Source organism: Natator depressus, chromosome 2, assembly GCF_965152275.1.
Source record: "Natator depressus isolate rNatDep1 chromosome 2, rNatDep2.hap1, whole genome shotgun sequence".
NCBI classification, from domain to species: domain Eukaryota; kingdom Metazoa; phylum Chordata; order Testudines; family Cheloniidae; genus Natator; species Natator depressus.
The window spans coordinates 21,287,390-21,300,713 of record NC_134235.1 but is presented as its reverse complement, the minus strand read 5'-3'; the positions used below and the strand labels follow the sequence as shown (position 1 = coordinate 21,300,713).

Sequence of the window (13,324 nt, the reverse complement as noted above, 5' to 3'; positions counted from 1 at the left end):
AGTGGCCTTTTCTAAAGTTCCGTGCACCCAGCAGCACCCTTTAACTTCAGTAGAAGCTGCTCAGCACTTCTGAAAAACCAGGCCACCTATTTAGCTTCCTGAATAGAAAATCTCAACCTGAAGTCCATAAAGTAACCAACTAAAGATTTTTGTTTTGTCCAATTTACATCTTAGAATTGATATTCAGGGTTGAAGTTGGCTGCATGCTATTTGTAATCATTTTAAAGGGTGACTGACTTTAGTCCCATTTTGACCTAAACATTTTATACCTAATGTTACAGGTTGCTGACTGTCACTGAAATCAGAAAATCCTTCCCCCGCTCCCAGTAAAAAAATAAATAAAATTTTATCCATAGTTAGTTGCACTTCACATCTCATGTACTGCTCTTTGGGGGGGGTGGGGGGGATCTCCCCTGCATATTCTCCCCCATTCTCTGTAACAAGGTATTGACTGCTAACAGCTAAATTGAAACAGGAGCAGCTGACAAGCATGTGTGTAGAGAGGGGGAGGAACAGACTCTTAACATAATTTGAGGTTCATCCAGATAACCTTTCTAAAACAGGAGATCAACTTGTAAAGCTGGGGACATATATAAGTTTGTCAAAATATTGTTAGAAATTGTTAAATCAAACTGTGTCCCTATAAAGGTCTGATAATGTATTGAAAAGTATGGAAAGTACACGTTAGTCAAAGGCTCCTACAAATTGCTATGCACAAAGAGCTTCTGAACACTCTTATAATAGATGATGCCATATCAAAGTAAGATCAATCAACTCTCTTGTGGATTATCTGCCAAATTTATTTGGACTCTTTAGTAGCTGCATCCAAAGACTTTTTTTTTTTTTTTTTTTTTTTAAAGACACTGGCTTTTAAAAATTAAGCTATAAAACTTTTTTTTTTTTTTCCAAAATAACTGAACATTTCTACAAGTAAACTAGTTTCAGATTTTGATTACTACAAACGTATTTACATTCTTGCTGACAGACACTCTTGCAAACTGTTATTGGGCCAAAAGTGAATTAAAGTCACTTACAACTAGGCTTGGGAGAATTAGATTTTTAGGTAAATGTCAATTTCACCATATACAAACTGATGAAAAAAATATTTCCATTGATAACTGAAATGTACAGATAGAGAAAAATGCTGCTTGAGAACTTATTAGAGTTTGATTTAAGGATATTTAGATGTGATATTGACTATTTCTGTTTTTTACAATTATACAGCTTTAACTTTTTGACTCTCCACATCCACTGTCATTAAATAATTGCCTAATTTCCCACAACTGTGAAATGTAAATTGATAAAAACAGAAAAAATCATCCTCAGTTGACATTATAAAATAATAAAAATCAAACTCTAAGCCTACTTATAATCAGAGCATTTCACGTAATGTTTTGTGGTGGTGGGTAAAAACAGGAGAAAGCAGATCTAACCCCAAAACCAGACTGAAACAATAGGGGATCAGCATTTGATGAGATTTGAGTATTTCAGCCATCACTCTCATTTAGTGATTATAGTTAATACAAATTTAAAATCAAAAGTAGCACTTTTACCCCCTGCTGTTTGTTTTTTCTAGACATGTAGATTCTAGAGCAAAGCGGGCCATAGGCACCTGAAGCATTTCCCTCTCCAAACGCCCCTTTGGGGCATTCTTGTTCATCTCCAAACCTCAAACTGGTGTCTTTACTCACTGTAGAGCAGAACGAAACTGATGTGATCTTAATCAGTTTCATTTTGCTGCTGATCCTCAGGTTACAGCTACACCAACACTAGCCTCCTCATCTGCTGGAAGTACTCTTAAACTAGCAGTGATTTGGAGAAAAACAATTTGTATCCACTCTGTGTCCCACTAGCCCCTCCCACTTTAAAAGATATCACAGTTGGCTCTTCTGGTGTTGCATGTACTCTAACAGCTACATCTGGAGGAGCAACACAGCGACATGAATTAGAATCTGGGTACTTGGACTCTATTTTGGTAGTGCTAAGGGGAGAACTACAAAGTAGAGGGAAGGGATACATGGGATATCAAATGAAAAGACATCACTAAGGACCTGATTTTAAGATTTGCTGAGCTTCCGAAATTCCTGCTGAAATCAATGGAGATGCAAGAACCTCTGAAAAGTTAGTCACAATGTATTCTGTAAAACATATCTTAGAGTACAACACCTTGCTCCCGATTCAATAACTCTGTCATTGGTTTAAGCCTACTAAATTGTGTATGTACTTGCGTATGTTTCCAAACCTTTTGTTTCAAATATAAAAATTACATACTTACATTATATGGCAAGGTTCATTTCTGTCCTTCAAGCAATGCTCTAGTTCCCATTTCTTTTTTGTGGGAAATGTTGTTTTTATACACTTTGACCCAGCATGAGTATTTTTCACACCACACCAGGGAGCATCTTGCATGATTCAAACAAGAGTTAAATGTATACAATCGTTAATAATTTCATATAATTGTTTGCTCTTCTGTCAGTTTATGTCCTCCCCACCTTCCACAGACCAAAGCCCATTTTAGAAATCACTCCTCTTAAGCACAGTTTCTCTCCCAAATGATAAAGGGATGATTATGAGATTAGTTCATTTAACATCCATAATAATTAATAAATTACTTCAAATTACTATTCCATTATATTAAATTCTGTAAGATTTTTACATATTATAAAATTAGCCACTTTATTCAGCAATAATGCAGTACAATAAAAGAAGCAAAGAGAGAAATGCTACCATGACAAGGGCTGCTAGCCAGTGAACCACTTGTGTAACCCACAGAAAGTTTATACACACAAGTTATACTCAGATTGAGGCTCATGAGTCACAAGTGGCTTTTTAATGGGTCTCCTGCGGCTCTTTGCAGCACGTGATATTAAAACACTGATTTAATTATTAACCAATCTAAGTTATTAATCAATCAGGATGCTTTTACTATATTAACCAATTGTAGTTGATAAAATAATAATACTTTGTCAGTCATTTTGCTGTGAGTATAAACTAATATTTCCCCATCATACTGTTTAAATATGAATATTAGTACTATAGTAAATAAAATAATGAATTCACACTACTATGGGACTTTTAAGTAATGTTGATTGCCAGTTTGGCTCCTGAACCACTGAAGTCTGAGTATCACTGATATACACCCTGATGTGCCTTTGTTTAAGACACAAATGAAATGCAGGGATTTACAGGGTTTTTAAAAACAGCCTTTTTCAGATATGCCAAATTACATAACTGTTGACTAAATCTCCTAATCTATTTTTAACTGTCCTACTACTGATGTCTGAAATAAATGTGAGTAGAACCAATATCCACTAATAGATCAGTTCAATCGTAACTAATTATTCCAGGAGGTATTTTCAGGCCCTCTTTCATATTGTTTTGCTTAATGAATTGGAATTTCCTGGTATGCACCCAAGTGCCATTACTGCTGATAATGGGATGGCCTTTATCACGTTCTTTACCATAGTGTTTGGCATATCTACACTCTGCTTTGGGTATGGCTACACTACCCACCGGATTGGCAGGCAGCAATCGATCCAGCGGGGGTTGATTTTATCACGTCTAGACTAGACATGATAATCGACCCCCGAGCACTCTCCCATCGACTCCTGTACTCCATCGCCGTGAGAGGTGCAGACGGACTTGACGGGGGGGAACAGCAGCAGTCGACTTACCGCGGTGAAGACACCACGGTAAGTCGATCTAAGTATGTCAACTTCAGCTACATTATTCACACAGCTGAAGCTGTGTAACTTAGATCGATCCCCCCCCCCCCCCCCCCGCAGTGTAGATCAGGCCTTAGCGTCTCCCCTTTTATTCATTCATGCCCTCAGTCTCTGTCAAGGTGATCTATGTTCTTTACTACCAGAAGAGGGCTGAATATAACTACTGCTGGAGCCTATGAACTCTGCTCATTGAGTCTGCCAGAGGGTTTTTTAGGGTATGTCTACACCGCAATGTAAGCCCAGGGTTAATAGAACTCCACTTAGCAGACACTGGGTTTATTATAACCTAGGGCAGGGGTCAGCAACCTTTGAGAAGTGCTGTGCCAAGTCTTCATTTATTTACTGTAACTTAAGGTTTTGCATGCCAGGGGCTGGAACCCCAGACCGGCAGCAGGCTGAGCGGGGCTGGTGGCTGGGACCCCGGCTGGCAGGGGCCGGCGAACCGAACCCCAGACCAGCAGTGGGGATGGCAGATAGAACCCCGACCGGCAGCGGACTGAGACACTCAGCCCGCTGCTGGTCTGGGGTTCCATCTGCCAGCCCCTGCCAGCTGGGGTCCCAGCCACTGGCCCCGCTCAGCCTGCTGCTGGCCCTGGGTTCCGTCCATCTAGGCTGGCAGCAGGTTGAGCAGGGCTGGCAGCCAGGACCCCAGCTGGCAGCAGAGTGCCACTAAAAATCAGCATGCGTGCCGCAGGCTGCCGACCCCTGACCTAGGGCTTGAGCATCTACACTCATTTGTAACCCCATGTTAGGAATTGTTGAACCCTGCATCCCAACCTGGGGCTCCAGCATCTACACTGCATTATGTGGGGCTGAATCCAACCACCCATATTCCAGACTTCTTAACACCCTCCCAAAATGTGGCTGCTCTCACCCTTTGATTGTGGTGCAGTGTGGAAAAACCTCACTGTGCCTGTCTAGAGGACAAAAAGTTGGCCTGTGGGATTGTGGAATACTTTTCGCAGTCTTCCGGACCAGAAGCCCAGTGGGGCTACGTCTATGCTGCAGAGCAATAGGGCTTGAACTGTGGGTCCTGGCTTGACTCAGGCTCAGGCCCTCCACCTCCTTGGGGTCCTGGGTCTGAGTCGTGGGTTAGCGAGATTTGTGTCTAGAAGGAAGAGGGGGCTAGGCTTGAGCATGAATTCCAACCCTGGGCTTACACTGCAGTGTAGACATACCCATAGAGAACAAGGTAATCCTTTCCCCATTCCTAACCCCTGTTACTGTAATGGTGAGTTTGTGTCTGAAGACTGCCCTTTATATTCACTGCCATACAAGCATAACTCCACTTCTAATAAAGTTTTCAAAACAAAAAAAACGCAATATGGTCCATCAGAACAGCAACTTACCAGTTTCTATCATTAATCTTTCACTAGGAATTGACTTCAGTGTTTCTAAGTTGGCTTCTGTTTTCAGTGAGCTAGAAATCATAAGAATAGGGAGTGAATTTGGACTTAAGTTGATGTTTTGTTAGAGGATTGTGGTTTTTTGTTCAAACCATACTTAAGCCACGTGTGACTGGAATCATCTTCTCAGAGCCTTATGAAGCTCATAACTTTTAGAAACTAAGTACAATGTTCTCTGGCTGGTATTTAATTACCTTGCTTACAAAAATGGTTTCTTAGCAAAAGTGGTTTCTTAAAGAGTTAATTTCTAAATAATGTGTAAGTATTATTTGCTTCAACTTATATTAAAAAAAAGCTCCCAGCTGTGCGTCCAAGCCACAGCTAAAAATGACAACCCTGGGAAGTGGCCCGCTGTCCCAGTCCTAATTCCAGTTCCACAAATCAGCTTCTACAGCCACACTGGCCTGGTAAAGCACATGGAAGCTTCTGCTGGGTTTCTGTGTTCACCTGGCTCGATACCTGGATAATTTAAAGGCTCCTGCCAAAAGGTGTAGCAGTCTGAGCTCACGTAAATCAAACAGTTAGGTCTCAGTATAATTAATAGTGTGATTTTAGCCCAGTCCATTGGTAGATCAGGCTGGTCACATTAATTCTTGGTTACTTTTGGACTAGACAATGTAGTTTTGTTTTTTTTAATTACTCTGTCCTAAAATACAGCTGCCTCTACACTCCACCTCATTTATTTACAAACTAGAATTGGCATGGAGCATCTCAGAAAGGGCCCAAGACTAGATTATCTCAGTGAGTAAAGAGGAATGCATTTGACCTGTGAATTGAGAACTTTTTGCAGTTAACAGATTAATAAGTGCAAATCTAAATCTGTCTACAAATGATCACTTAGTCTAATGGGCTTTGAAGACTTAACCTCATTTTAAAAAGTAATTACGTTTCAAGTTATGAAACTATTTTAAAAATATCATTTGTTGAAAAGAACTTACCAACCATTTATTCCTATATAGAGATCCAAATCTATTATAGCAGCTGCTTCTTCCTTTGTGCCATCAAATGAATGTACCTAGAAAAGAGGTTTATATACTTTATCATGTAAGAAAACCTGTAACCCAAAATTAATATTTGTGTAAATATTTATAGTTCTTAATTGTAAAGTAAAAACCAGAGGTAATATGCAAGATATATTTATATAGAATTCAGTGAATTATAGAGTAAGTAAGGCTCATCTGATAGCGCTTTTGGGCAAGAGGATCACAGGCTGAATTCTGCACCCCAAGAGTGCAGCCCCTTGACAAGTAGCGTTGGTTCTGAATGCGTTTCAGAAGGATGGCCTGCTCTTCTCTCTCAGCCAGGGATGATGATTATATCTTAAAGTAACCTACAAGAGTTTTTTAAAAAATTGTCCTTTGTTTGCAGTTACTATTTTTAACATTAAAATATAAAACCTTAATTTCTGCAGATATATACTGGTTGAAAGTTACATATGGACATGGTTTTGACAAAGTGTTTTGATATAAAAAGTGAACGTTTGTGGTTACCGTTCCTGCTGGAGCATGCAACAGACAAGAAATTAAAAATGCAGTGGTACAAAGTTAGTTGCACCAGAAAAAGTGCAGTTTGTCAATCACAGAAAAGGCATCCTAGACATTAGTGGTAGTAGAACCAACAATGGAGAGGACTTCATCGCTAAAACAGACTGGTTTGGAGTGATGTAAGCATGACCCTTATGTTAAAAGTATGACTTTTTTTTTAAACACACACACACACACACACTCTTGGTGATCTGGTATCCTACCAATCAATATCTAAACTGAACCCTGCCCATATCCATGTACAAAATCCACCATTTTATATTGGGTTTCAATTTCTAGACAGGATTAGTACTCCTTAAAACTAACTGCAGCTGTAGACACTTCAGAATTGGGAAGGAGCCAGTTTAAGCAAAAAATGCTTAAAGCTGCATTTCTGGCAAGCCAATAAAAACTGTTGATGTCAGCTGCAAAGTCTCTCTCTCCTTGACCAATCCTCATACCTTGCAAGAAACTGTTGGAAAAGCAACAGTGAGAAGGATAAAAGTAGTGAAAGGGATTGTAAAGCTACAATGGATTTGTAGCGGTTTAAATGGTTTAACCGGAAATCTACCGAGATTATATTACAAACAAAAGAATAGTACTCAAAACAATTAAATGAGTGTTAGATTGAATAGAGTTTATTATAAGATTGGTCATACTTACCACTCCTCCCACACATCTATCTCTATTCCTTCTCATTATTTCTGCCAATTAAAAGAAAGAACAATGTAAGCAAAACTAACTATTTGCTAAAGGGCAAAAGCAAACTATTACAAACTTTTGTCACATTCAGTCCTGAGCAAAACCTACCTAAAAATTCAGTGTGTGCATTTCTACAATGGAGAAACATTGGCAATTTTGTTTTCTCTGACAGGTCAAATTGCTTTTCAAAGTATCTGTAAGAAAAAAAAATATGTTTTTAGATAGAAACTGGGTGCAAGATTGAATAAAAATGGTGTAAAGGAGGCCATGAGACAGAATGGTCTTTTTAAAAAAAAAAAGAGGTTCTCAAACTGTGGTCTGTGGACAACCAGTGGTCCACAAGCTCCATTCAGATGGATAGTGGATAGTTCCCTCTCAGGTGCGCGCTTGGGCGGTCACACATGAGAGAATGAAGGGCCACCCACCTAATTAGTGGAGCCATTCAGGCGTAACCTCCACTAATTACGAGCCTGGACCCTGGAGAAGACCCACATGTAAGGTGAGGTGGTAGCCTTGGGGGGGGGAAGTAGGAGGTAGGTGGGAGAGGACAGTGAGGTGAGAAGAGGGGGTGGGCGGAATTTAGGACATGCAGGGCTGTGGCGGTCAGAGAAAGAGGCGACTTTCCCCAGCTCCAGGGCTGCAGCTGCCGGGGAGAGATGGCAGCTCTGTGGCTGCTGTGGTGGGGGAGAGACTCCCTTTCTTCCCAGCCCCAGCTTGGGGGCTGCTGCGGCGGGGGGAGAGAGGGTACATCCATCGCATTGGAAAGGTAAGACTACTGTTATTAAAATATGAATTGTGCGCTTTTACTTGTAGAACAAAAAAATGTTTATTAAGTTTTTTTTAAAAGAATGTTTTTATCCAAAGCGCTTTTCAATAGCTAATGATATAAACAACATTTGGAAAGGTCATTAAGTGGTCCACTGAGACCCCGAGCAAGTGGTTTGCTAAAAAAAAGTTTGAGAACCACTGGTATATATAGTAAAGAAACAATGAATTTGCACTACTGTGGCTCTTTTAGATAATGTGGATGGCTAATTTGGCTCCTGAACCACTGAAATCTGAGTATCACCGCATTAACGGTTCCACTGAATGGGAGTTTTTGCCTGTGAAATGACTAAAGGATAGATCTTTAAAGGGAAGTCTTCCCTGGACACACTACTATATTAAGTGATACATTTTGGAAGTCAGTTAATAAGAGGCCAGGAATGGCAACACTGGGGGAATGCAAAGGGGTTTACACTGAATCAGAAGTGTGACCCCCCGCCCCCCCCCCCTTTTTTTTTTTTTTTAAAGATAACTGAATTATCTCCAGGAAGCTTTAAAAATTGAGGAACTTTAGGTTTAAATTTAGCATAATTGCAGCATGTTTCCCAAAAAATTTAGGAAACAGGTGGGGGTTAATGTCATCTGGATATCAACAGCACAAAGAACAATCAAATTGAGTATCTGTGGGTTGGAGAAAATAGGGGAGCATTCTCCTGGCCTTTATATCCTCAAACAACTATAATTAGGTAGCAGGCTGCCAGTTATTTTACTTGTATGGTAGGCTACCAAGAAAGACTTTAAATGTTGGTGTGTCATTTCTCAATGGAAGATTGAGGTACCAACATTAGGATCACTACTATTATTTCTGCCCCATTTCTCCTTCTATCTATCTTAACCCTCTTCAGGTCTTCTGTTATCTATCTCCTCTCCTCCTTCCTTTTTTCTGCATTTGGTTTGCCTATTCTCTCATCTTTCTCCCTCTCCCTGCTTTTTCTACCCCCTGCTATTCTCATCTTTGCTGGATGAAGGGCCAGTAGCAGTCATGCAGGAGCTCTATAAAGACATATGGAAGGGTGGGTGGAGAGAAACCAACTAGGGTGCCAGTTTTCCCAACACACTTTCCAAAGCAAACCAATTAATATTTCAACACCATGTCAATTTCCATTTGTAGCTAGTTCTGTCTCTAGATTGCTACATTGGTCATTTCTGGTTGGTTTTGGCTGCCAAGCTGTCACCAGACTGGCAAATTAGAACCGATCAGGAAACATGATAGGGACAGGAATAAATAGACTCACTGCGAGTAAGCCCTTTGGAGGATAACATTAATTGGACAAGGCAAGAGAACATTGCTGCCTGCCCAACAAAATGATTCTTACTGCATTTGCCAAGTTTCTTTATATTTTGTTGCTTAAACTAATAAGCACAGAGTATTCCTATCCTCACACATAAAAAATCCTTTAAAGGGAAGATCCAGTCCACATGCAGGTGTGTATGATGCACAACACCAGAGTGGACTGGACATATGGTAATAAATACTTAATATGATAACCATACATACAGAACAGGGAGAAAGAAAAGCATGACAAATGCAAAAAAAAGAGTGAGTGGTAGCACCAGAGAACTAGCATCAATCAAGGGACAGTCACACAAAGCCTACTCTTCCTAAGGGAGAGGGGAGAAAAAACAACAACAGCTATTTATTAAAAAAATAAATAAATAAAAAACCAGCTGTTAAATCATTTCAATTATTTAACCACAAAAGCTATAAATAGCTAACAACCAAATATTATTTAACCAAAGAATCCAAATTAATATAAACACAGTATCCAGACACACTAAAGGAATTCCATCAACTTGAAAGTTATTCATGTTACATTTAATACACGTCCCTGAATCTCCTGGCCAATTTTTATAATTTCTACACCGCAACAGGTGAGAAAGAGGAAGAAGGAAAACTTGATAGAAACTGCTCCTGGGGCAGCTCTACCAAAGGACTTTCATCATGAATGGCTGTGCAAGACAGGAGACAGATATTCTCTAGTCTTCATAGAAAATTGTCCAAGGAAACAAAGTTTCACTACAACAGAAAATAATGTTTAAGCATGAAATGGAACTTAGAAGTAACACCGTTTCCCAGTAGATTATACCTGAGTATAATTTACTCCAGTAACATCTGGCTGACTGCTAGCAATCTTAATAAGTAGTATAACAGTTTGACTCCATCTAAGCTGACAACTGGCAAATTGGCTACACTCATTCCATTCTTTTTTTTTTTCTTTCAGTGTCCTTATGGGCTTTTTTAAAAATTATTAATTTTAAAAAACTTTCCCTTATCTTGGTTTGAAACTCCAAATGCCTAACACTATGGCGTGCAATTTTAAAACTCTCTTAACAGTAATTTTCCCAGACGTATGTAGGACAGCTACCAGCAAAATGCAAAAATATCTAGGAAAAAACAACATCATTAAATTTACAAACCTAAAAGTGGCATGTGTCTTTCCCCATTTTACATTTCTTTGTTGCCTGCTCTCATTCCCCTCCCTTCCACCCACCCACCCACCCTCCTTTTCTCTATGGTGATTTCCAGCAAGGATGCCACGTGGAGCCAACAGGAATTGAACTGACAAAACCAATTTATTTCAGACAATCCATTGAACAATCAGATGGTAGAGACTTTCTGCCTCTGCAACTCAACAGATGATCTACCTGTTCTATTTTCCCTCTTCTACCCTCCCACGCCAATTTAAGTATGGTTGATTAGAAGTTTTCCTCTAGCCCACTAAAGCTATAAGTCAAGAACTTGCATCACTGACCATGCTGATTCAGATAGCTATCTGTTAGCTTGTGCAGTGGGAAGGAACAATTAGACTCTAAAGATTTATTTCAGTAGGCTCAGGCTCTGTTTAGGAAACAGAAGAATCTTCAAAGTGACATCATCTACTCCTGCTCACTATTCCAGTGTTTCATTTCACAGCAATGGTTGAACAAGTCTTCACCAAGCTGTGCTTTATTGAATTCAGCACATTTTGGTTGCTACTGGAAACTAACAACAAGAACAAGAAAAAATATGCTGGCCACTTGGCTGATCCTCTTACTACAAGAGGCTAGTGCAGTAGCATGGTAAATAGATTAAAAGCTACAGCATTACAAGCCACTATACCTTCTGTAGCGAAAGCTACAGCTTCATACTGCAGGTGCAAAGTCCTAAGTAACCTCTCCAATTCTGTGAATGACATTAGAATCATAGAATATCAGGGTTGGAAGGGACCTCAGGAGGTCATCTAGTCCAACCCCCTGCTCAAAGCAGGACCAATCCCCAATTAAATCATCCCAGCCAGGGCTTTGTCAAGCCTGACCTTAAAAACTTCCAAGGAAGGAGATTCTACCACCTCCCTAGATAACGCATTCCAGTGTTTCACCACCCTCCTAGTGAAAAAGTTTTTCCTAATATCCAACCTAAACCTCCCCCACTGCAACTTGAGACCATTACTCCTTGTCCTGTCCTCTTCTACCACTGAGAATAGTCTAGAACCATCCTCTCTGGAACCACCTCTCAGGTAGTTGAAAGCAGCTATCAAATCCCCCCTCATTCTTCTCTTCTGCAGACTAAACAATCCCAGTTCCCTCAGCCTCTCCTCATAAGTCATGTGTTCCAGTCCCCTAATCATTTTTGTTGCCCTTCGCTGGACTCTCTCCAATTTATCCACATCCTTCTTGTAGTGTGGGGCCCAAAACTGGACACAGTACTCCAGATGAGGCCTCACCAATGTCGAATAGAGGGGGACGATCACGTTCCTCGATCTGCTCGCTATGCCCCTACTTATACATCCCAAAATGCCATTGGCCTTCTTGGCAACAAGGGCACACTGCTGACTCATATCCAGCTTCTCGTCCACTGTAACCCCTAGGTCCTTTTCCGCAGAACTGCTGCCTAGCCATTCGGTCCCTAGTCTGTAGCAGTGCATTGGGTTCTTCTGTCCTAAGTGCAGGGTCCTGCACTTATCCTTATTGAACCTCATCAGATTTCTTTTGGCCCAATCCTCCAATTTGTCTAGGTCCCTCTGTATCCTATCCCTGCTCTCCAGCGTATCTACCACTCCTCCCAGTTTAGTATCATCCGCAAATTTGCTGAGAGTGCAATCCACACCATCCTCCAGATCATTTATGAAAATATTGAACAAAACCAGCCCCAGGACCGACCCCTGGGGCACTCCACTTGACACTGGCTGCCGACTAGACACGGAGCTATTGATCACTACCCGTTGAGCCCGACAATCTAGCCAACTTTCTACCCACCTTATAGTGCATTCATCCAGCCCATACTTCTTTAACTTGCTGACAAGAATATTGTGGGAGACTGTGTCAAAAGCTTTGCTAAAGTCAAGAAACAATACATCCACTGCTTTCCCTTCATCCACAGAACCAGTAATCTCATCATAGAAGGCGATTAGATTAGTCAGGCATGCCCTACCCTTGGTGAATCCATGCTGACTGTTCCTGATCACTTTCCTCTCATTAAGTGCTTCAGGATTGATTCTTTGAGGACCTGTTCCATGATTTTTCCGGGGACTGAGGTGAGGCTGACTGGCCTGTAGTTCCCAGGATCATCCTCCTTTCCTTTTTTAAAGATTGGTACTACATTAGCCTTTTTCCAGTCATCTGGGACTTCCCCCGTTCGCCACGAGTTTTCAAAGATAATGGCCAATTCCTTTAGCACTCTCAGATGCAACTCGTCCGGCCCCATGGATTTGTGCACGTCCAGCTTTTCTAAATAGTCCCTAACCACCTCTTTCTCCACAAAGGGCTGGCCATCTACTCCCCATGTTGTGATGCCCAGCGCAGCAGTCTGGGAGCTGTCCTTGTTAGTGAAGACAGAGGCAAAAAAAGCATTGAGCACATTAGCTTTTTCCACATCCTCTGTCACTAGGTTGCCTCCCTCATTCAGTAAGGGGCCCACACTTTCCTTGGCTTTCTTCTTGTTGCCAACATACCTGAAGAAACCCTTCTTGTTACTCTTGACATCTCTTGCTAGCTGCAGCTCCAGGTGCTATTTGGCCCTCCTGATTTCATTCCTACATGCCCGAGCAATATTTTTATACTCTTCCCTGGTCATATGTCCAACCTTCCACTTATTGTAAGCTTCTTTTTTATGTTTAAGATCTGCTAGGATTTCACCGTTAAGCCAAGCTGGTCGCCTGCCATA

The 13,324-nt window shown here is 40.8% G+C and overlaps 1 protein-coding gene across 2 annotated transcripts in view; it reads right to left on the bottom strand.

Moving 5' to 3' along the window:
• Positions 1 to 13,324, bottom strand: part of TATDN1 (TatD DNase domain containing 1) — a 29,273-nt gene that overhangs the window by 1,462 nt on the left and 14,487 nt on the right. For both annotated transcript variants that reach the window (XM_074943877.1, XM_074943878.1), the window contains exons 7-11: positions 7,465 to 7,550; positions 7,318 to 7,358; positions 6,070 to 6,146; positions 5,075 to 5,145; positions 2,276 to 2,402 (exon numbers count right to left, since the gene is read on the bottom strand). In XM_074943877.1, the coding sequence (XP_074799978.1) occupies positions 2,276 to 2,402; positions 5,075 to 5,145; positions 6,070 to 6,146; positions 7,318 to 7,358; positions 7,465 to 7,550 (402 nt within the window). The remainder of the gene's footprint in view (positions 1 to 2,275; positions 2,403 to 5,074; positions 5,146 to 6,069; positions 6,147 to 7,317; positions 7,359 to 7,464; positions 7,551 to 13,324) is intronic.